We start from the raw sequence: 24428 nt of genomic DNA on the forward strand, positions 1-24428 counted from the left end.
TTTTTTTATAATCTCTATCTCCTGATAAAGATGCTTATTTGCTTCTTTTATCTGTTTATGTAATTCATTTTCAATGTGTTCTTTCATTGTTTGAATTTGCTGTCTCATATCCTCTTTAAGATTCCATTCCATCTGTCTAAGGTTTTTCTTGAGTTCTTTATTTGACCATTTTTCTGATGCCTCTAGGTCCTCCTGAATATTTAGGCTGCCCTGCATTGTTTGTACTCCTTTTCCTCCTTGCTTTTTCATGCTGCTCATGTTACTTCTTGTTCTGTTTGACTGCTGAGTTACTGTTTACTCCTATAAATTTATTTGGTTTTGTATGTCTCTGGCTTCTCTCTTTTGTGATGGGAGACTATGACTAGAGATGATGAGTTTTGTTGCACTTTAATGCAGATTCATTCATTTCCTAAACTGTGTACGGATTCTGATGGCATATAGCGGTCTGCAGTTTGGTCTTGGGACTTTTATTTAGGTCAAATGATGTGATGGTATTGAGGGTGGTATCTCTTGGCAACCTTGGAGGGTTGCTCTACTGACGACGGATATTAACAGGAGAATGGTCTGGAGTATTTGGGGGTAGCTAGGGACTTGGTAGCACTATATAACACCTCGGAACTTTGACCTATACATATTTAGTAAATTACACGTAAACAGCATCGTGATGCTTGGGAGGAAAGGTATTAGAAAGGAAGGGAAGAAGTCACTAAAGAGAATGAGAGTAAACAGGTAGAATTCAAGAAGGGGAAATAAGGAAATTGAAAATAAATGAAACGACAAAAGAAAAAAGTAGAAAAGAAAAAAATTTAAAAAAAATAATCAAAAAAAATAAAAATAAAAAATAAAAAAAATATTTTTAAAAATTTAAAAAAGGAAAAAAAAATTTAAAAAATGCAGTCTTAGAGTTTGATTAACTTCTCTCCAAGTAGGTGGAGCTGTGCCCACTGGGCCAAGCTTCTCCTCTCAATACGCAGGAACCAATCACTGTGCAGCAGCTCCTCCTCCCCGACTGGGCGGGTCTCCAATACTGAGTGCCTAGGGCCTTTTCTTGTGTCTAGTCACTTCCCCACTTTTCCTCCAGCCAGGCCCCACTCACCGGTGATGCTCACCACAATACTGGCTACATGCCAGGTCTGCTGCTCCCTGGAGCCCTATTTTCTTGAATGATTGGGCACACTCTCCCTATTTGCCATTCCCTCAGACCCTAAGTTTGTGGAGCTTGGGGCTGAGAACCCTCAGCATATTTTGCTTGCCTTCCGGTAGCCATGCGCCCAGTAGCTGGTGCAAGAGACCTCAGTTGTCAGCACTGGTGGGAGCGGTAGCCTGGGGTCCCCCGCCGCGGGTCCCGCACCACTCCTGATTCCCTCGGTCTGACCTTCGCGCTCACGGGAGAGCTGGGAGGGGCCCTTGAGGTTTCCCTGCTGTGTGGAGAGGGAAGGCTAGGGGGTTACACACCTGCCGCCGCGGGTTTCAATGAGGTTATCTCCTCCGCCACATTCTTGTGATGTCAGTTCTCTGCCATGGTGGTATCCCATGCGAATGGTGACAGTTCGTTCCCTTTGCTGGGTGACCGATGCAACGGGTGGGTCCTGACTGGCTCTCCCAAGCCCTGTCTCAATCCTGTGGCCACTGCCTATGAAGGCTCGGTTGGTATTTACCTCCGCAGGTTCAGAAGGGCCGACCAGTTGTTTCAGCAGGATCGTTTAGCGCTGAGTCACAGTGGTTTGTCTTCGAGATGCAGGCAAACGGGAGCTTGAATTCAGCCGATCTGGGCTCTGTGTGTGTTCTGAGAGGTGCAAACTGTTCGCCCCAGATCCACATCAGCTCAGCATTGCCTAGTAATCCTTAGCAAACAGCATTTAGATGGTTTAAGACTCCCTATGCCCGCGCAGCTGAAGAGGTCAGAGACTTGATCTCTCCGTGCCCGCCGCCATGTATTGTTCCCAAAAAGTTGATGTGCGTGAGACAATCCAAGAAATTTCAGGGGTGAAATGATTGGGTTATGAGAATATTAACTAATTGGTGCATAAATCCAGTTGAATGGATTAACTGGGTGGTAACTATAGTTGAGTAGCATGTGGTTAGAAGAGATAGATCACTGGTGGTATGCCTTTGGAGATTATATTTTGTCTTGGTGAGGAGAGTGTTTTCTCTCTCTCTCTCTCTCTCTCTCTCTCTCTCTCTCTCTCTCTCTCCCCCTCCCTCTTTTGTGCCATGTTCCTGGCTAATACTTTCCTCCACCATATTCTTCCACCATGATACTTCAAGGAATGGAGTCAGCCACCTATGGACTGAGAACTCTGAAACTGTGAGCCCTAAGAGCCTCTAAATTTGTTTTTGTTGGGTATTTTAGTCACAGCACCAAAAAAGCTGACTGAAACAATGCCAAATAGCCTCCACTCAGCAAGTCAAAAACAGACTTCTTGATTTTCTCCACCACATTTCTCCACTTCTTCTCTAATTGTCTTCCATCTTCTATAGTGGCATTAAGTCTGGAGTCTAGTCATATTTTGGGGTTAGAAGCTTATATCCTCTTTGATTCTTCCATTTCTCTCACTAGCAGCTCTATAATAATGGAAAATAATCTTAATCTCCAGAAGTTCTTGATTCCTCTACTTTTAAAACATTCCCCAAATCCATCTCCATCATTCCATCTCCATGATATTTACTTACTTTATACTCCTATCATTTTCTTCTGGGATACTTCAATAGGCTGAAAATGGTCCTTGTTACCACTCAGTGGAGAAATAAGACATTTAAAAGGCAAAGTAATAAAATTCCCATTTGTGGGGATAAATGCATGGAGTACTGCATACATCACATACATTAAGGGCATCTGAGTGGCAGGCCACTTCCCTCATGCTAGGCATGTGAGTGGAAAACTGTTTACCCTGTAGGCACAGATCTGAGTTTGAGGACTTAGGTGTGAGGCCTGTGCTTGCTCCATGGCCCACTCCTCAATTGGTTGCTGCAAGGACAGTTATCAGAAATTGCATTGGTGGCTACCTGTAATCTACTTAGCTATTGCCCGAGTATAAATACATGGTAACTGTGCAATAAAATCAGACCTGCTTCCTGCTTGGTCTCCGGAGATCTTGTTTAGTGACTCCACAGCCACACACTCCTCTACCCTGTTTTATGGACCTCCTTGCTGGACAAGAGAGAGCCCACCCACCCATTAAATTTAAAGGCTGGGAATTGCAACAAGAGTAACTTGGGTAGAGGTACCATTAAATAGGGAGTCAGGGAAGAGATGTTTCAGAAGGTAAGATTTGAATCTGAGTACCTAGAAGTGGGGCTGAACAGTGTACAGGGAAAAGAAATAGGCAGAAGGAATAGAAAATGTAAATGCCATGTGGTAGAATCCAGCTAGATGTTCTGAAGACTAGCAGAGAATGGAGAAGTAGGTAGACAAGGTGATGAAGGGAGGCAGGAACCATATCGCAGAATGGCAAGACTTGAAAAAAACTCAGGGTTTTATTCCATGTATGACAGAAAATCACTGGATATTACCTGGGTAAGAAAAGCAGAAAATTTTCAAGGTTGAGAAGACACAGGTCAACATAATGTGTGGATGAAATGTGTGTTATTAACGCATGTCAAATGCTAGCTGCAAATGTGAGCTACACATTCTCTAAAGTTTTCTAAGAGAAACTGGGTGGTTATTTGTCAGGAATGCAGAGGTCCCTTCATTTGATAGGGGTGTTGAACTCCATAACTTCTGGTACTAGAAGCAGAGAGAGATGGGGGGGTAGAAGGTAGTTGAATAATTGACACCAAAAACAAGTGGATGGCAGTAATAAATTCTAATGTTCTACAGCAAAGCTGGGTGACTATACTTCACAATAACCTATAGTATATTTTATGAATCACTAGAAGAGAGGAGCTTGAAAGCTGTATACCAAAATATTGATAAGGAGATGGAAATAAACGTTCATTACCTGGATTTTATCAGTATATATGGTATACTCATAATGAAATATCACATAGTACTTCATACTACAATTATTATGTGTTTATGTATATTTTTAAATGTTTAAGGTGATGGAAATATTAACCATATTGTTGTGATAATTACACACTGTTTGTATGTATTTAATGTATATAAACACACCAAATTAATGTACTCCCTAAATTTGTGAAGTAAAATAATTAATAAAGTAAGTTTCTTTACTTCCTTCCATCATTTACTACTTTAGATCTGAAAGGGCCATCTTACAAATCTCTGTCATCAGTACTAAAGTTAATACTTTTACAACTGATTTCCTAGCTGCTACTATTGCCTTCTATCAAATTATACTCCTAATCCAATAGTCACATCCCTACCATTGTTACATCCCTTATTAAGCATTTCACTGAAATTTACATTAAACATAAAAGTGTAGATAACAAATGTTTACAAGTTTAATTATTTTCACAAAACCACTCTATCTATTTAACCAGTCCTAAACCAATAGAACATCAGTCTCATGAAGTAGTTGTTGTTCTCAAACATTCTCCTGGACACCATTCTCACCAAAGATATCTAATATCATGAACTTTAATGCCATATATTATTCTGTATGCTTTGATCTTCATGGAACTTGAAATCATGTGTTATGCAGTCCTGGGTTATGTAATATTGCTCCAGTTATTGCATGTGGCAGTAGTTTGTTCTTTCTTGTGGCTCAATAGAAATTTATATGAATATAGTATATTTTTATTCTACTGTTTATGGATAGTAACCTGAATCTATGCTCAAAGAAAACTTACTTATTCGTATTTTTCACTTAATGGTATTGTTTATTCATTCTCCAGTATAAATTGGTAGTACAGAGACTTGAAAACCAGGGGAAAATGAACTCTCTGATCTAGAAAGCCATAGAGGCACCCAATTATCTGTTGTATGCTCAAAGTCACAATTTTGAACTGAGACTACTAGGTGGCTTTCAGAATCAGCACCCCCATCAGTGTTCCTGTGGGAGACATGCATGGATGAGAGCCATGGTTGACTGCCTTCTGTAGCTCTGCCAGGGAGCTAGAAGCCACAAACTTCTCACCTCCAAGTTTCATCCTCCTAACTTCTTAATAATTAACTTTTCTGGTTACAAATGTTACCTATTAAAGTCATTTCACAAGGACCAGCATCCAGGTTACAGGTCCAGTGACTTACCATCCCATCAGGGACACAGTGCTACTCAATCCTCAGATTCAGATTTTATAATGATGATTACCTCTGTATGTGTGCCTACACTGCATGTGTGAAATGATGGCCAGTATAAAAGTATCTATGCTCATTTATTTTACAGGATCTAGATGGTTCAGAATATTGCCAAGACCAGGAACATACTTTTAATCATGGAAGTGCCTTCTCCCTGACTCTCCTTTCTTTCCCTTTGTTGAACTAACTGTTAATCATACACCTCACATTCTGGATTTGCTCTGAAAATTGCTCCCTGAAACTAGTATGATTGACATACCCTTTTCTGTCCTCCTTAATGCAGAACAATTAATTTTTCACAACAAATTTTTACTTCCAGTGTATGTATTAAGCGCTAATACTTAGTTTCCTGGAGTCAGAAAGTGAGTCCAGTACACAGTTCAGTGTAAAGCACAGAGACCTCGTCAAGATTTCATAAATAAAGAAATAAGTATGTACTGAATACTTAATTTTACCAATAGTCCAAAAGAAAGTGAGGTGACACTCACCTGTCTGAAAGAAGGCTATATATCAGACTTCCCAACAGTGACCCAGTCATAAACAGAGTTTGAACCACTGATTTTAATGACTGGGATTCACAAACCAGGTCCCACTGGAGGAAAATAAAAAAGCACAGTGGAGTTTTAGAAGGTTTTGAGCCTTTAAAATCTTTGCAGTCAGTGAAAACAGAGTGCAAACTCCCACATATGATCTCTGCTTTGTGGATCCTGCCCAATCTCCAGCTTCACCTACAGTCACTCTCCCCTGGTCGCCCTTCCTCCACTTATTTTAGCCCTTCAAGTGCATTTGCCTCTCTCTTGCCTAATAACCTTCCAATATTCTGCACCTTTTTTCTTCATGTCTTTATTCATATTTAGCTTCAGGCCACCAACTCTCTTTATTCCATTACACACATTCTTCAGCTACTATAATTAAAACATATAAAAATACAGTTACCAAAAATTTTTAAACCCTATCTTTTTTTCTTATCATGTAAGTGACTTAGGGTCTTGCCATTGACTTTTCTTAGCAGTCCATACTTCAACTACTACAATATCTCTCATCCTCAGCCACACATTGAATCACTTATAGCACATCAAAAAATTAGTGTTTGGATCCTATGCCCAGATTTGCTCTCAGGGTCAGTTTTTCAGCAAGTATTGAGAACCACTGACAGTGTAACATTTGAATACGTTTAAAATTATAGATCTTTCTCACTAGATTAAATGATAATTATAGGTATATGTTTTGTTTGTTCAGTTCATTAACTCCAATACTGTACATTCTCCACAGCATCGAAGAGTAAGTAGATAAGCAATTGCTACCTGCAGAAGGACTAAATGTATAAAGCAAGCTTCTTCTTGGTATTACCTCCAAACTCTTTGATTATACAAACAGTATATTTGGATGAGGCACCTTACCTCAGTTATGATGGTGGAGGGGAAGTAGCTTCTGTCATACACCCAGCCATCCACACAGGGCTCTGTGTCTGCCTCAGCTGTGTTGGTGACAGTTTCATTCATATGGAGGAGCTGCCACTGGGGATGGATGAATCGACGGCATTTCTCTGGTTTCAGGTTTGAGTCGAGTGGAATGGAGATCCTCAGGAGGGCATCTTGGCTGAGATTTCTGGTTTCATTACCAGAGATAGTGTCATTGTCCAGAATCTGGACCCAGCAGCGATGATCAGGAATTGCTGCAGTGAAATTCTCCAGTACAATGTGTGGGTATGTTAGGAGGTTGGTGATACAAAAGAGAACTAGCTGAAAGATTTGGAATCTCCCCAGGCCTCCAGCTTGATCCAGGAGCTCTTCAAAGGACATTTAGGCTGAACAGGGGATCACCTTAAGGAACCACTTTATGAAGGCAAATTCGGAAAGAGAAAATGCTTCCTTTTCCAAGACCTGTAATGTGTTGATCCTCATTCAACTTTCTCCTTGATGGGCTGTGACTCACTGCTGCAGAATAATGGGTTTAGGCAGGCAGATAGTTTCAATAAAGCTACAGAAATATTTGGCAAAGAGACTTCTACTTGCTGACAACTGAACCTGCTTAAAAGATTACTTCGTGAATGATTCTGATCTTTGAGCTTTCTGAGAAGTCAACAGTGGACTTTCAGTGGGTGTAATCTCCACATGACCCTAAATATACCTTTCAATGATCTGTCCTTTTTAGAAAAGGAATGTTGGAACCTCAAAAGTAAAAAGCTTTCTGATATTACTGTGTAAAGAATAGAGCATGGCTTTTCTTAGTTAGGACTGAATTTTCACTAGAAGTTACTGATAAATATTCTTGGTTAAAATAAAGGAAAATGAGATATTGAATGTAAATGCTGACTGTTGGTAACTGAAATTCTGTTTCAGTTTAAATAGTGACAGTGATTTTAAAGTTTTCAAAATATGGAAACAAGTATAAGGGACAGGGAGGAAGGAAACAGTACTTTTATGCCATAGTTTATTTTGTCAGATTTATTAATTTATTCAAATAGCATTTTTGGCCTTTTATATCAGTATATTTATGTGCTTAATTACAAATTTGGAACCAGTATATGAGTTTGCTGTTAGAAGGTCTTATGTTCCAGTTAGTGAGAGATAGATACATAAACAATTTCACCAAAAATGTTTAATGATTCCTTGGTAGAATGGGACAGGAGAGTCATCCCTCTAGAAGTAAAACTTTGAACTTGTGAAGGAGAATTCCTGAGACAATGAATGATTAAAAGGACAGTTTCTGAACAAGAAAGTACATAATTATAAGTACCTAATTATTCTAAAAAGGTTTGACATAACTGTACCTGCAGGATATTCCAAAGGTGAAGAACATGCAGGGTAATAATAGGAGGAGTTGGACTGGTTGAACAAAACCAAAACAAGCAACCAAAGAGAATATCTGGAATTAATTATGCAAACTAGAGGTTTTTATTCTTTAACTTTAAATCCATCACCTGTGCAACATCTTAAAATGCAGATTTCTGTCCAGAATGCACAAATTCTTTCAGGAAATTACTTTTTGAGAATTTAAATGAAATGTTTTAAGTCATATATAAAAGCATTAATAATGTACATATTTTGTGTACCCTTTTGTGTTTTGACACATGTATACATTGCATGGTATTTAAATCAGGCCAAACATCTGTTTCCTTAAACATTTACCATTTCTTTTATTAAAAATATTTTTAGTTGTGATGGACACAATACTTTTTGTTTATGTAGGTTTTTTTAATGTGGTGCTGGGGATCAGCCCCAGTGCCTCACACATGCCAGGCATGTGCTCTACCACTAAGCCAGAGCTCCAGCCCTTATCATTTCTTTCATGGTGAAAACTATTAAAATTATTATTATTATAACTTTTAAAATGTACAGCACATTATTGTGTGCTATAGTCTTCCCACTGTACAATAGCACACCAAAATTTTATACTCCCATCAAACTGTCATTTTGTACACATTGATCAAACTTTTGCCATCTCTCCACTACATTCTCCCTACCTTTTGGAAACATCATTGTACTCTCAATTTTTAAGATTCTCTATATGTATGATATGCAATACTTGTCTTTCTGGGCCTGTTTTATTTAACTTGACATATAGACCTCCAGATCCATCCATGTTTTTGCAAATGTCAGGATTTCATTTCTGTTTTTTCATTCCACTAATTTCTAGGCTCTTGCATTTAAAAAAATTCAAATATTTTTTATCAGTGCCTTATACATTGTAGTGGAGTTTATTGTGACATATTCATACATGCATGAAATGTAATTTGCTCCATTTCAATCCCCATTACTCCACATTCCATTGCCTCCCCTTCCCCCACCTTGCAACCCTCCTCCTTCACATTTTCTTAATGAATACATATGTATATATATGAATATATATTATATTTATACATTCATTCATCTATGAAGACCTAGCTTGTTTCCACTTCTTAGCTATTATGAATATGGCTGCAATGAACATGAGCACGCAGGTATCTTTTTCCACACTGATTTCATGCGCTTTGGGTATATTCTCAGTAGTAGAATTGCTGGATCATATGGTTTCTCTTTTCAATTTTTTAAAAATGTTTTTATTAGTGCATTATACTTACATATAATAGTGGAATTCATTTTCACACAACCATAGATGCATAGAAAATAATTTGCTCCTCTTCAGTCCCTACTACCTCCTCTTTGCTTTCTTTCCACTGTCCCATATTCCCCTTCCTTTGTTCTCCTGGTCTTTCTTTGATTAATTTATTGTTTTTAATGGATGTTTTATAGATATACATAAAGGAAAACTCTACTGTGTTGTATTTAAAATTTTTTTTTGGTTTACTGAGGATTGAACCCAGAAGTGTTTAAACACTGAGCCACATTTCCAGCCCTTTTTAAAATATTTTATTAAGAGACAGAGTCTCACTGAGTTGGCTTTGGACCCTCAATCCTCTTTCTTCAGCTTCCCGAGTTTCTGGGATTACAGGGGAGTGCCACCATGCTCAGCCACTGTGTTGTATTCAAATACATACATAGAATAATGTCGTCCATTTTATTCCACATTCTCTTACTTTTTCTCTCTTTTCCTTCCCCTTCTATTCTTTTATACTACTCCACTCTCTTGCCTTTTATTTTCAAGTAACTGCCCTCCACCTATTTTTTTCTCTTATTTTGCTCTAGCTTCTGTATGTGAAGGAAAATATTCAATCTTTGACTTTATGAGTCTAACTTATTTTACTTAGTGTTATGTTCTCCAGTTCAATTCATTTCCTAGCAAATGCCATAATCTCATTCTTCTTCATGGTTGAGTAAAACCCATTGTGTATGTATGCCATATCCTATTTATTTATTTATTAATGTTTATCTGTTCTGGGCCCATAACTTGTTATTATTCATGAGTGGCACTGCTATAAATATTGATGTTCTTGTATACAATGGCCTAATTTTATTTATTTATTTATTTGTTTATTTATTCATTTATTTATTTTTCATGTCTGACAAGGAACAGGATAGCTGGGTCATAGGGTTGATCCATTCCTGGACTTTAGAGAAATCTATAAACTACAGTCCAAAGTGGTTGTACTAGTCTTCGGTATCACCAAAAATGTTTGAGTGTACCATTCTTGCCAGCATTTATTATTCTTTGCATTCTCAATGATTTACATTCTAAATTGAGTGAGATAAAATCTCAGTATTGCTTTGAGGTCCATTTCCGTGATTTCTGGAAATATTGAGTGTTTTTTCATTTATTTGTTGGCTTTTTATATTTCTTCTTTTGAGAAATATCTATTTAGTACTTCTTCCCACTTGTTGACTGGGGTTTTTCCTTTTTGTTAAGTATTTTGAGTTCTTTACATATTCTGGGCATTAATCCCTCTATGAGGAGTAGCTGGCAAAGATTTCTCTCCCATTCTGTAGGCTTTCTTTTCATACACTTAATTATTCCCTTTATTGTGCATAAGATTTCTAATTTGATGCCATCCCATTTATTGATCTTGGATTTGTTTTTTGAGCTTTAGGGGTTTTGCTAAGGAAGTTGCTGCCTGCTCCAATATATTGGAGTGGTGACTTTATGTTTTCCTCCAACAGTTGAAGTTCCTGGTCTAATTCCTAGGCATCAGATCCACTTTGAGTTGACTTTTGTCAGTGTGAAAAGTAAGCATCTACTTTCATTCTTGTACATATGAATATCCAGTTTTCATAAGCACCATTTGTTAAAAAGATCATCATTTCTCCAACCTATGTTTTTAGCACCTTTTTGAGTATCAAATGACTATACATCTCCGGTTTTGTATTTATATCTTCTATTCTGTTCTATTCATGTTTTAGTTAGTTTTTTTGCTGCTGTGACTAAAAGACCTGAAAAGAACAATTGTAGAAGAGAGAAAGTTTGTTTAGGGCTCATAGTTTCAGAGGTCTCAATCCCTAGACAGCAAAGTCCAGTCGTCAGGGCTCCATGTGAGGCAGAATATCATGGTGGAAGAGTATGATGGAGGAAAGCATATCACATGATAATCAGTAAGCAGAGAAAGACTCCACTTGCCAGGCAAAATATATACCCCAAAGGCATACCCCCAATGACTCACCTCCTCAAGCCACATTCTACCGGTTTCAGTTTTCATTCATTTAGTCCCATCAGGGGATTTATCCACTAATTGAGATAGGGCTCTCATAACTTAATCATTTCTCCTCTAAACATGCTTACATTGTCTTACACATGAGCTTTTGGATGACAACTAATATTTAAACCATAACATTCCACACCTGACCCCCAAAAGCTCATATTCATCTCATTATGGAAAATACATTTAGTCCATTTCCAAGAGTTCCCATAGGCTGAACAGTTCAAGCTGCCCAAAAGTTTATATATTAAAAAAATCTCCTCTGAGACTCAGGGTTAAGCTCATATCATGAGCTCCTGTAAAAAAATCAAAAGCAATGTACATGCATCCAAAATATAAATGTACAGGGAGTTCAGCAAGTCTGAAATCCAGCTGGGCAAACAAGTCATGTAGTTCCACATCTGGCATCTGGGGCACATAGCATGATGTTCTGTCCAAAGGGCTTGTTTAACTCCAATCTGTGGCCTTGTTGATTGTAGCCCATGTGGCCTATCTGTTGGTTTGACTCACCTCGGTTGCTGCAGCCTTTCTCAATGGATATTCCATGGTACTGGAATTTCTTATTCTTGATGGTCTCCACTGCAGCTTTTGCTTCTTCCTCACATTCTGTATGCATTGCCCTCCTTGCTTGCAGGAACTATGATGCTGGTGCACTTTTTCTGGACTCCCACACCTTCATTTGAAATCTCGATGAAGCCCTCCCTGACCTCCAGACTCCACCATGTAACATTCCTGCAGAACTAAGTGGTTGACAGCAAGGTCTGCCACCATGTTGAACATTAGCCAAGCCTCCAGGGACCCTGGTTGCGGCAGCCTCTGAGTGCCTGGGTATATTACTCTGTTAAAAAAAACTCCTAGGTCCCCTTCTGCAAGAAGGGGTCCCCACTGGTCTCTTCTCAAGAGAAGTTTTACTTTGACTTTCTTGAGTCTGAGATGGATATGATCTTGCCATTTTCTGTGATGCTCTGTAGCCATCTTTCTTATTGTCTCTAGGAAAACGTTTTAGCATTTTAGTTAGGTAATGTTTTTCACAACAGCAACTTCCATAGACCCAGTTTTACTTCCACCTTCCAAGTCAAAATTTTTCAAATATTTCTGCTCTGCTTTCTTCTCTTGATTATCACAATAAATGTGGTTAAAAGCCACCAGCAACATGTATACCACCATCCAAATTCTATGCTGCCTAGATACTTCTTTCACCATATTAGAGAGTACAATCCTTTTAAATCAGCCTCATAGATATGGGCAAAATGCAGACAACTTCTCAGACAGAACATAACACAAATGGCCTCTACTGCAAATTCCAATACAGCTCTCTTTCTCTGAACCCTCTTGAGCCCTGTCTTTACAATCCATGGTCATATTGGCATTCTGGTGTTCTGAAATCCCATCAGAATTAGCCATTAAGCTTTGCTTACAACAATCTAAAACATTTCCAGCTTGCACTGTTAAACATCTCAAATTCCTACTCAATAATTTTCTGAAATTTCATAATTTTCAGAAAGTCCCAAAAACTTCCAAATCACATGGTCACAGAAACCGCCCCCCTTCTCAGTACCAATTTTTGTTTTAGCCAACTTTTTTTCTACTGTGACTGAAAGACCTGACAAGAACAAATTTAGAAGAGAAAAAGATTTTCTGGGTCTCACAGTTTCAGAGGTCTCTATCCAAAGATAGCAAGCTCCATTCATCAGGGCTCAAGGTGAGCACAATATCATGGCAGAAGAATATTGTGGAAATAATCAGCACACATGATAATCAAGAAGCAGAGACAGACTCCACTTGCCATATACAAAATATATACCCCAAAGGCAGGACCCCAATGTTCCACCTCCTCCAGCCACAAAATACTCACCTTCAGTTTACATTTAGTTAATCCCATCAGGGGATTAATTCACCTATTGGGTTAAGACTCTCATAAATCTTAACTCTATCATTTCTCCTCTAAACGTTCTTACAGTGGGTCACACATGTGCTCTGGGGGGACACATAATATCTAGACCATAATAATTGGTCATCATGTCTGTTTTTTGATGGCAATATTCCTTCATGATAAAAACTCAGAGCAAAGTAGGTATAGATTGAACTTACCCCAATACCATAAGGTCCAGGTGTACAAGCCAACTACTCAGATAAGACTGAATCAGGAAATGTTGAAATCTTTTCCTGTAAGACCTGAAGTAAAAAAAATGTTCAATGTCCAATCCCCATACTTTTATTTAACTAGTGTTCAAATTCAGAGTCATAGAAATTATGAGGATATAAGTTGGGAAGTAATACTCAAAATGTGCCTATGTCCTCATAAACAAATATACAGCAAAACCAAGAGTCTACACCAAAAAAAAGGTCTTAGAACTGATAAACCAATGCTGTGTATTATGTTTTTTTGTTTGTTTGTTTGGTTGGTTATCTTCTGGTACTGAGGATGGAACCCAGGTGCACTTAACCACTAAGTCACATACCCAGCCTGGGTTTTTTTAAAGCTTTTTATTTTGAGACAGGACTTCACTAAGCTGATTAGGGCTTTGCTAAGTTGCTGAGGCTGGCTTTGAACTTGTGACCCTCCTGACTCAGCCTCTCAAGTTGCTGGTAATAAACCAGTTTTGTGAATGACAGGAGACACATCACACACACACACACACACACACACACACACACACACATATAATGATCGAGATTGGGGGTCTTTGATGACCTCATGGCTGTGACATGCCTGGTACCTGAAAATGTTTCTGTGCATTCTGTGCAAGGGCACAGGGCACAGTTGCTATGGTAACACCCTGCCTAATGAGGCTCTGTGCAAGAGTCTTATCAGCTTTGACCTTGATTTCAGGCACATAGCTCCCTAGGAATAGAGGAATTCCCATGCTAGACAATCACAATGTTTCACCAACTTTGCTACTCCTGAGCTTGCCTGTTTAACAGTAAATTTGAAAAATGGATTTCTTGAGCACTACACAAAGCTTTTAACATTATGCATTGTGGAAAAACTGTATAGGTGTTTCTATTTCTGTAACTTTCCTGAATACAAAGAATAATGCTTGCATAATCTTTAACCTGATAATGAGTTACACATGAATAAAGATTGCTGGTATAACTCTTGAGATCTGCTTCTCCATCAGAGAGCAGCACTCCACCTGACCCCAGCTTTATTTTCAAAATTTTCATGTGTTAGTCTTCATTTTACTAATCCCCCTTTGACCTTCACTAGAACTGCAAGTTTATTGTTGCCTATATTCTTGATGATTGCCATTCTGACAGGAGTGAGATAATATCTTAGAGTAGTATTGGTTTGCATTTCTCTAATTGCTAGAGATGTTGAACATCCTTTCATATATTTGTTGACAAATTGTATTTTTCCTTCTGTGAAGTGTCTGTTCAGTTCCTTAGCCCATTTATTGATTGGGTTATTTGTTTTTGTTTTTGGTTGTTTTTGGTTTGTTGTTGTTGTTTGTTTGTTTTGTTTTTTGGTGTTAAGTTTTTTGAGTTCTTTATATATCATAGAGATTAATGCTTTATTGGAGGTGCGTGTGGTAAAGATTTTCTCCCAATCTGTAGGCGCTCTCACTATTGATTGTTTCCTTTTTAGAGAAGAAGCTTTTTAATTTTAATTCATCCCACTTATTGATTCTTCATTTTACTTCTTGTGCTTTAGGAGTCTTGTTAAGGAAGTCAGATTGTAGGCCTACATGGTGAAGGTTTGGGCCTATTTTTCCTTCTATTAGGTGCAGGGACTCTGTTCTAGTGCTTAAGTCTTTGATCCACTTTGAGTTCACTTCTGTGCAGGATTAGGGTTAGAGGTTTAATTTCATTTTGCTAAGTATGGATTTCCAGTTTTCCCAGCACCATTTGTTGAATAGGCTCTCTTTTCTCCAGTAAATGGTTTTGTCACCTTTGTCTAGTATGACATAACCATATTTATGTGGGTTTGTCTCTGTGTTCTCTATTCTGTACCATTGACCTACAACTCTATTTTGGTGCCAATACCATGCCATTTTTGTTACTGTAACTCTGTAGTATAGTTTAAGTTCTGGTATTGTGATGTCTCCTGCCTCACTTTTCTTGCTCAGGATTGCTTTACTCTTCTGGGTCTCTTATTTTTCTAAATGAATTTCATGATTGATTTTTCTATTTCTACGAGGAATGACACTAGGATTTTAATAGGAATTGCATTGAGTCTGTTTAACACTTCTGGTAGTATGGCCATTTTGGCAATATTAATTTTTTCTATCCAGGAGTATGGGAGATCTTTCCATCTCCTGAAGTTTTCTTCAATTTTTTTCTTTAATGTTCTGTAGTTTTCATTGGAGAGGTCTTTCACCTCTTTTGTTAGATTGATTCCCAGGTTTTGTTTGTTTGTTTTAGGCTATTGTGAATGGAGCAGTTTTCCTAATTTTTTTTCCAGTGGATTCATTGTCCTCCTATTCTCTATCACTGCTCCACACCACACACACACACACACACACACACAATACATATATATGTATGTATTCTGTGTGTGTCTCCTGTCATTTACAAAACTGGTTTATTACCAGCAACTTGAGAGGCTGAGTCAGGAGGGTCACAAGTTCAAAGCCAGCCTCAGCAAATTAGCAAAGCCTTAATCAGCTGTTGTATATAAATGTGTTTGATTTATGGGTATTGATTTTATATACTGCTACTTTGTTGAATTTATGTATTAGTTTTAGAAGTTTTCTGGTAGAAATTTTTAGATTTTCTATATATAGAATCATGTCATCAGCAAATAGTGATTGTTTGGGTTCTTCTTTATCTATTTGTATTCCTTTAATTTCTTTCTTCTGTCTAATTGATCTGGCTAGATTTTCAAGGATGATATTGAAGAGAAGTGGTGAAAGAGGACATCCTGTTACAGTTTGAGACTACACTTTTGAACAAGAAATAGAAATTAGAAAAAATGAGAGGAAATATTAAAAACTCCTAGAACCAAACAAGAATAATGATACAACATATCAACTATCTGGGACAATTAGAATGCAGTTCTACAAATATATATGTATGTATGTATTAAGTGCCTACATTTAAAATACAGAAATATCCCAATAAGAAAAATCTAATGTTATATCTGAAGGCCATAGACAATGAGGATTAAACCAATTCTATATCCACTAGATGATAGGAAATAATTAAAATATAAATCAATGAAGTAGAAAAATGGGGGAAAAAAGTAATTCAATGGATCAATGTAACATAGAGTTGGTTCTTTGAAAAAAATAAACAAGACTGATAAAATCTTAGCCAATTTAAGTATAAGAAAAAGAGAAAAGAGCCATATCAACAAAACTAGAGCAGAATGCAGAGATGTAAATACAGACATTTCTGAAATACAGAGGACTATTAGGGACTATTTTGAAAACATATTTTTCTATTCAGAAATCTAAAAGGTTTTGACCAATTTCTAGAAATATGTGACTTACCCAAATCAAGCCAAGACTGCATAGAAAAGCTAATAAAAAAAAAAACAAGGAGATTGAAGCAACATGAAAAACCTTTGTGACAAAATTTTTAGACCAGTTGGACTTGGGGCTGAAATCTATGAGATCTTTAAAGAAGAAATATTCTCAATTCTCTCCAAATTGTTTCATGAAGTCGAAAAGTGGGTAACATTTACAAATTTATTCCATGAAGCCAGTATCACCCTAATACCAAAATCAGATAAGAATAAATCAAAGAACAAAAACTGTAGACCTACATCCTTGATGTATCTCATAGCAGATAAGATGAACTTCAAGCCAAAATTAATCAGAAGAGACAGAATTTTATTTCATACTCCTTAAGAGATGTACAGATTCAATGCAATCTCAATCAAAACGCCAATGACATTCTTCACAGAACTAGAGAAAACAGTCCTAAAATTCATATGGAAATAAAAGACCAAGAATGGCCAAAGCAATTTTGAACAATCAGAGCAATGCTGGAAGCATCACAATGCCCTTCAAATTATATTACAGAGGTATAGTAACAATACCAGCATGGAACTGGCAAAGAAATAGACATGAAAACAAATTAGACAAAATAGAAGACACAGTGACAAATCCACATATAGTCATGATCCTTGTTCAAAAGTGCTGAACACATACAGTGGAGAAAAGATAGCCTTTTGAATAAGTGGTGCTGGGAAACGTGGATGTTCATATGTAGAAGAATGAAATTAGATTGCTACTTCTCATTCATAATAGTCAACTCAAAGTGACTCAAGGATACCGAAATTAGACCAGAAACTCAGTAACTGCTTGAAGAAAACATGAGGTCAACATGCCAATATATTGACTCCTACAGCATAAGAGGAAAAAAAGAATCAATAAAAGGGTTGGTATGAAATTTAAAAAGTTTTGCAGAGCCACATGAAACAATAATATGAATAGAGAGATTTTAAAATGGGAGAAAGTATTTGCCAGATACTCTTGTGACAGGGAATTAATATTCATAATACATAAAGTTTCAAGGATGATATTGAAGAAAAGTGGTGAAAAAGAACAAAAAAACTTAACATCAGAAAAATGTATAATCAATAAATGAGCAAAAAACCTCAACAGACATTTCTCAAAAGAAGAAATACAAATACATAAAAAAAATCAATATCCTTAGCAATTATGGCAATGCAAATCAATACTACACTGGGATTTCATCTCATTCCACTTAGAATGGAAATCATCAGTATACAAATAATAATGAATGTTGATGATGATATGGGGGAAATGTACACTTATACAATGTAGGTATAACTGCAAATTCATATAATCACTATGGACAGCAGTGTGGAAATTCCTCAAAAGACTTGAAATGGAATCACCAGGTGACTCAGATATTCCACTCTTTGGTATGTATCCACAAGAACTAAAGTCAGCATACTATAGTAATACATGCATACCCATATTTATGGCAACACAATTCATAAAATTCATAATATCCAGGTTATGGAACCATCCTAGATGTCATCAACAGATAAATAGATAAAGAAAATATGGTATGTATGTGTGTGTGTGTATATATATATATATATATATATATATATATATATATATATAGAGAGAGAGAGAGAGAGAGAGAGAGAGAGAGAGAGAGCGCAATCACTATGCCATATATTTGTATGTATAGATTCTCAAAGAAATGCCCAAAAGAAAAGATTTGGGTGATTTTCAACTTTGGAGATGATATTGGATGAGACAAAAGAAATTTCCATCCACAGCTATTTAGTGAAGGAGGAGTACTAATTATCATGTTGAAATGACTCTCAGGCTGAAATGTAGGCAACCTGGACACCTTACAGCATTTGTTACATGGCTCTTCTCCCGTTCTTCTCTTTAGAAAACCTTAAAACACACACACACACACACACACACACACACTATATATATATATATATTTTTTGTTGTTGTTGTTGTTGTTGTTGTTTGTTTGTTTGTTTTTACTTAGACAAAATAAGTGAATTATGTTCTTTGCTGATAAATGAATGGAACTGAAGAGCATCAAGCTAGTGAAATAAACCAGACTTGGATGACCAGGGGTCAAATGTTTTCTCTCAAATACAGAAATGGGAGAGGAAAAAAAAGGAATAGAAAGGGGATCTCACATAAACAATCCCAATAGAGCAGTGGAAGGAAATCTAAAAGTAAAGCAAGGGGAGGTGGGTACTAGGAAATGAAATCAACCAAATTATGGTATTGCCATGATAAAGGCACCACAATTAATCCATTTTATATATATAATTATAATCATTGATTAAAATACAATTAAAGAAAGCTGGGGCTGTAGCTTAGGGGCAGAATGCTTGAATGGCATGTGTGGGGCACTGGGTTCGACCCTGAGCACTGCATAAGAAATAAATAAAGGCATGTTGTCCATCTACAACTATAAAATAATTTTTTTAAAAAAATACAATTGAAGAGAGATCAGTAGAGAAGAGAAAGGGGAACAGGGTGATGGAATAGGGAATGGAGAGGAGGAGAAACTGGGAAAAAATACTGATCAAATTATGCTCTGTGCATGTATGTGTATGTCACAATGAATCCCAGTATTGTATATAATTATAATTAATTTTAAAAAAATTAAAATTGTACATTTTAGTTTGACCCTGCCAGTTTCTTTTAGGGACCTGAGAAATTAATATTATTTTTAGTACAATTTATGGTAACCACCCACTGTTATCTCTATGCCTGTACTTTTTTGAAGATTGAAATTACATAGTGACTATGAAGTTGCTTAGTGAAAATTGAAAGTATTGAATAAATATAAAACAATGAAACAATAAAAACACTTTCCATCACACGGGAAAGAATTTGAAGATTAGATAGCAATAACTATGCCATGTACTTGTGTGTATAACTTTGCAAAGAAATGCTCAAAGATAATATTTGGGTGATTTTCAAATTTGGAGGTGATATTCGATGGGACAAAGAAAAATTTCCATCCATAGCTATTTAATGAAGGAGCAGCACTGTTCATCATGTTGAAAATGAAGGCAGCCTGAACACCTTACACCATTTGTTCCATGAATCTTCTTCCTTTCCTCTCTTTAGAAAGCCTTAAAACAGGCTTTGCTATTCCTCCTCCCAAAAGGCTGGCTCAGTGAAGGAGACCTATTTGGTGAGGAATGTCTCTCAGAGAGATGATTACAGAGAGTGAGATGAGTTCAGGCCGACAAGAGGGTGTACCCTGTGGTGCACTCATACATAATGTCATTCATCCTCATAACAAATTTGCAAACTGGTGATGTTACTGTACCCATTACATAGATGAGAGTGTCCAGGCAGACTGAGCTGCTTGTGTATCCAGATTCCAGCACAATGACAGGAGCAGGAGTGCTTCCAGTCTGCATGGATCCTTCAGTAAGCAAAACTATTTTGGGGGTGCTTAAGTTAGGAAAATAACACTTTATGAACAAGCATTTCTTATGCCTCACAAGGAACTTGGAAAGTTTTGAAAAGCCAAGTTTTCCTCCTGCTCCAGTGCTGAGTGTCATAGTCAATGTGTATCCAACCAAGAGGGAAGTTAATAGGACTCCATGTCTGTCATCCCAGCTGTACAGTGGTACTGCATGAAAGTATCATTTCCCATTTGCCCAGGTATCATACTAGGCAACGTGACAGTAGGTTTCTTGCCTTAATTGAGCAAGTGGTAGGTATCAGATTGAAGGACAATGAAGGTGATGTGGAAAATACCATGTGAGAATTGACTACATTTCCATCATCTTTGATCAGGTGGGTGTCAGAGTCAGCTCAGTGGCTCATTACCAACTACAAAGCTGAGGAGGGCTTACAGGAATTTTAAAAGGTTGCACAGAAATGGAATGAAGACTTCTGCAGATGCCCTAACCATGGAGGTGAGCAGGATGGAAGGTGCTTATGAGACAGGGAAGACATAGCTGGACATACTATGAATTTGTATCTAAAGAAGCAATGTGCTGTTGCTGAAAAGACTGGACATGATTTTATTCAGAGGCAAAGGGCCCCAATTTTTTATTCCTTGCTCCTCAAATCTGTATTTGAAAGTGTTCCAGGTGATTTTGAAGATTGTCTTCCCATTTTAAAATCAAATTGATTTTATTATTTTTTGTTGTTGTTGTTTTTCCATTCATTGTTGGTTATTGAATCATTTGAGTGATCATACATGTTGGAGAATTGCTGCCACGGACCAGCATGGGCAGCTGAACTTAAGGTCACTCATGTGAATTTCCAGGGACACCAAATAAAACATAGACACATACTTTACCTTTAAACAAGCTTCAGGACAACTTCTTCACTCTCAGCCTCAGGCCCCCCAAATGGGAGAGCAAGAGAAAGTCATGAGAGGCTGGCAAGGGAGAGCGAGCACGTTCATCAGTGGGCTTTTATTGGGAGGACCCTTGTTCTTAGAAAGTTCCACCCAAAAAAAGGCCAGAAGGGGCAAGGTTACAAGGGACAGGTGAGTGTAATTCAACCCAAGGGGCATCACCTACATCTGAAGACACACCCTCAACTTCCTGAACCAGAACAATGCCCAGATCTCTACAAAAGGTAGTGATAGTCAAAGCCTCTCCCTTCAGGATGGAAGGCACATGTCATTTAGAGTGGCTCCCCACATTCCCCTTTTCTTTGAAAAAGCAGGAGATGGGTCACTCAAGTCCCCAAATCCTTGTTTTGAAGGCTTTTGATTACAACATAAGAGAGAATTAGTAGCAAAAAGGACAATACAAGGATCTAACATGCAGAATGCTTAAGCATGTTTCCAGGATTAAAGCTATTCAATTCTTTAAGTATTTGATCAGCTAAAGAAGTAGGATCTGAAAAATCAATCTTACTTTTTTGTATATCTTGAATATGATGATGGAGCTCCAAAAGATCCAAGCTGTTATTATTATTTTGCCAAATGCCCAACAAATGGTTTTTAACCTTCTACCAATTCCATTGGGAAGCATGGTATTTGGCAGCAGTAACACACACATACTTATAGCTAGCGTGACATTTAAGCCTCTCCTTGAACTTCAAACCTGAAAGTTCATTACCAATATTTATGACAGTTGCCTCTAAGGCATTTAGCTTAGTCTCAATCCTTTCAATATTTATTTGATTATGAAGAGCCTTGGAAGTATTCTGAGCCAAATTATTAAGAAAATTTGCATGCTGAATATTTTGAGATATGGCCACTGATGCTGTGACCATTGAAGCAATAAAGGAAACTGAGGCAACAACTCCCACTATTACAAGTCCAAGAGCACACTTAAGTCTCACTAGCTGGGCATGTATTTGCTGTAAGACTTGAAAACTGGCATCAGCATACCATGGCTCTGAAATATTAGCTGGCAATAAGGCAAAAGAGTGCTGATGAAGTATCAGCATTCCTTTCCCTCTATTATATCTGGTGATACAGTAAGTTAATTTACATTTATTACACGTTACAAGATACCTATCATCTTTCCTTTTAACTTTTACATTTCCAGTAATTAAAACATAAGGAGATTGAACACAGGCCTGTAAGCCATAACAAGAATATTTCTTACAGTTTTTGCCTACAAAGTCTGGTAAAGGTTTGTCAGTAAAATGTAGAATTCTAAGGCAGCAATTAAGCACCAGACATGTTTCTGAATGCCACGTTTGCTGAAGGTCAACATGTTACTAACAAATCCTCCAGGGGTCATGGCAACACCTTTGCATAATTGCTTTTTGTCAATTCTAGGAGACCAGTCCAAAAAGTACCCACCATTTCTAGACACCTTATGCTGTACTGGGAAAGTATTTATACAATACATCCACTTAGGAAAGGTGCCAATTTCTATTGCAGAATGATTAGGACAATAAGGTATTAGTGGACATTCTGCTGAAAGGACTGGCTTGTTATGATACAGTCCCATTTTAATAACTGATCTGATGTAAGGCTTTGAGTTTCCAGCAACAGTAAAATTTGCTGATCTAGGTCCCCCAATTGCTGTCTTTTCCTTAAAGGACACTTTTAGACAGCCAGAGTGTTTATCTTTAGACCAACAGAAAGGTGATTGAATAAATATAGCCAGAATAATTAAATCCAATCACATGGATGGGAGTAATATGGGTGTGTGTAAATCTTTCCACATATATAAGTCATTAATAAATACTGAAATGAATTCTCTAGTCCACACTGCTGAGTGTACTAAAGGTGTATCTGGAAAATATGTCCAATAAGTCTCTCCCTGATTCCATTTACCTGACAGATCAACAGAGCTAATATTGCAGCAAGTATCATTGTTGGAGTAACAACATTTGTGCAGCCTGCAGCATCAATCTCCTCAGGTCCTTCCATGTTGGTTGCTTCCTCATTTGGCCTCTCTGGGCCATCTTTCTTCTTCTCTTCCTTCAAGACTATCTCTGGGTCAATCTTCAGTCGTTTGAATCTTGGTTCTATTTCCTCCATGCCTGATGAAGCATTCAGGTACCCAAATGGGATGAAAAGCACCTTCTGGCAAAATACAAGCATGACCTCTACCCCACATAATCACTGGATCTGGTCTTTTCCATTGACCAGATCTGCACAGTCATACAAAGACATTTGTTGACAAACAGCAACCAATTTATCAATCTTATCATTGCCTGATGTTAGAGGCCCTGGAAGATTAGTGTGGACCCATATGTGGCCTATAAAACATTGGTGCTTTCACATTTGCACCATGCTTTGTAGGGTATGAAACAAATTGAATAACTCTTGTGGTGCTGTATACCCAATAATTGAAGTTTCAATATATTTTGTAATTCCAACTTCATATAAGCTGTCAGAATAAATATTGATGGGTTGATTTGTAAAATGACTTAAAGCATAAATTAGAGCTTGTAGTTCTGCTCACTGGGTAGAAGCATATGAGGTTTATATTACCTCTGTATGAGCATGACTATAAAACATGTTTTACCTGAGCTTGAGATCAGTGAATTCTGTTAGTGCACTATCTATTGATTGTGCATGTACAATCCTTGGAAATATAAATGAGTTACCAATGCAAATTGAATAATTTCATCATGAGGATAATGATTCTCTGACTAGGAAAATTAGCAAATTTGCCAAAAATTAGAAGTTTGAAAAATCCAATCATTCTGTTGAACAGAAAATTGAATGATTATAATATTAGGTTCTGCTCCAACTAGCTGTAAAACTCTTGTTCTGCCCTTTATCACTAATTGAGAAACAAAATCATAAAAATGAGTTGATGACTTTTGAGGAGAGTGGGCTAAATGAATCCACTCAATAACTCCCAATGTTTGCCATATCTCCCCTGTAGGAGCATAAACAGTTGGAAATATTAATAAATATATCAGCTCTTGTGAATTAATTCTAGTAATTTGAGCATTCTTATTGCAATTTTAACTTTCCTCAAAGCCATTCTCACTTCTTCTGTGAGCTAACAAGAAGTTGGAAAAGGATCTCCCTGTAATGTCTGGAATAAAGGACTTAAATCTGAAGAAGTTAGCTAAAGATGGCCTCAGCCAATCAATATCTCCTAATAATTTTTTTAAATCCTTAAAGGTATGTAGCTCCTTGACTCTCATTTGTAAGTTTTGAGGACAGATGGTATGTCCTTCAATCACATGACCTAGATATTGAAAAGGAAATGTCTTTTGCAACTTCTGATATGCAATGCACAAACCCATTGCTGTGAATGAAGTCTCTAATTGGGCAGAAATTTTTAAGAGTACATTT

The 24428-nt window shown here is 37.3% G+C and overlaps 1 protein-coding gene across 7 annotated transcripts in view; it reads right to left on the bottom strand.

Annotated features, from left to right (window-relative positions):
- LOC107135435 (steroid transmembrane transporter SLC22A24-like) overlaps positions 1-7265 on the bottom strand; it is a 180004-nt gene extending 172739 nt beyond the window's left edge. For 2 of the 7 annotated variants that reach the window (XM_048789036.1, XM_015477315.2), the window contains exons 1-2: positions 6601-7261; positions 5689-5792 (exon numbers count right to left, since the gene is read on the bottom strand). In XM_048789036.1, the coding sequence (XP_048644993.1) occupies positions 5689-5792; positions 6601-7002 (506 nt within the window). In that variant the 5' untranslated portion in view covers positions 7003-7261. Of the gene's footprint in view, positions 1-5688; positions 5793-6600 lie in introns of all 7 variants that reach the window. The other 5 variants (XM_048789040.1, XM_048789039.1, XM_048789035.1 and 2 more) reach the window with 4 other exon arrangements.
- Between the last annotated feature and the right edge of the window lie 17163 nt (positions 7266-24428).

This window comes from Marmota marmota, unplaced genomic scaffold, assembly GCF_001458135.2.
Source record: "Marmota marmota marmota unplaced genomic scaffold, marMar, whole genome shotgun sequence".
In the NCBI taxonomy this organism is placed as follows: domain Eukaryota; kingdom Metazoa; phylum Chordata; class Mammalia; order Rodentia; family Sciuridae; genus Marmota; species Marmota marmota.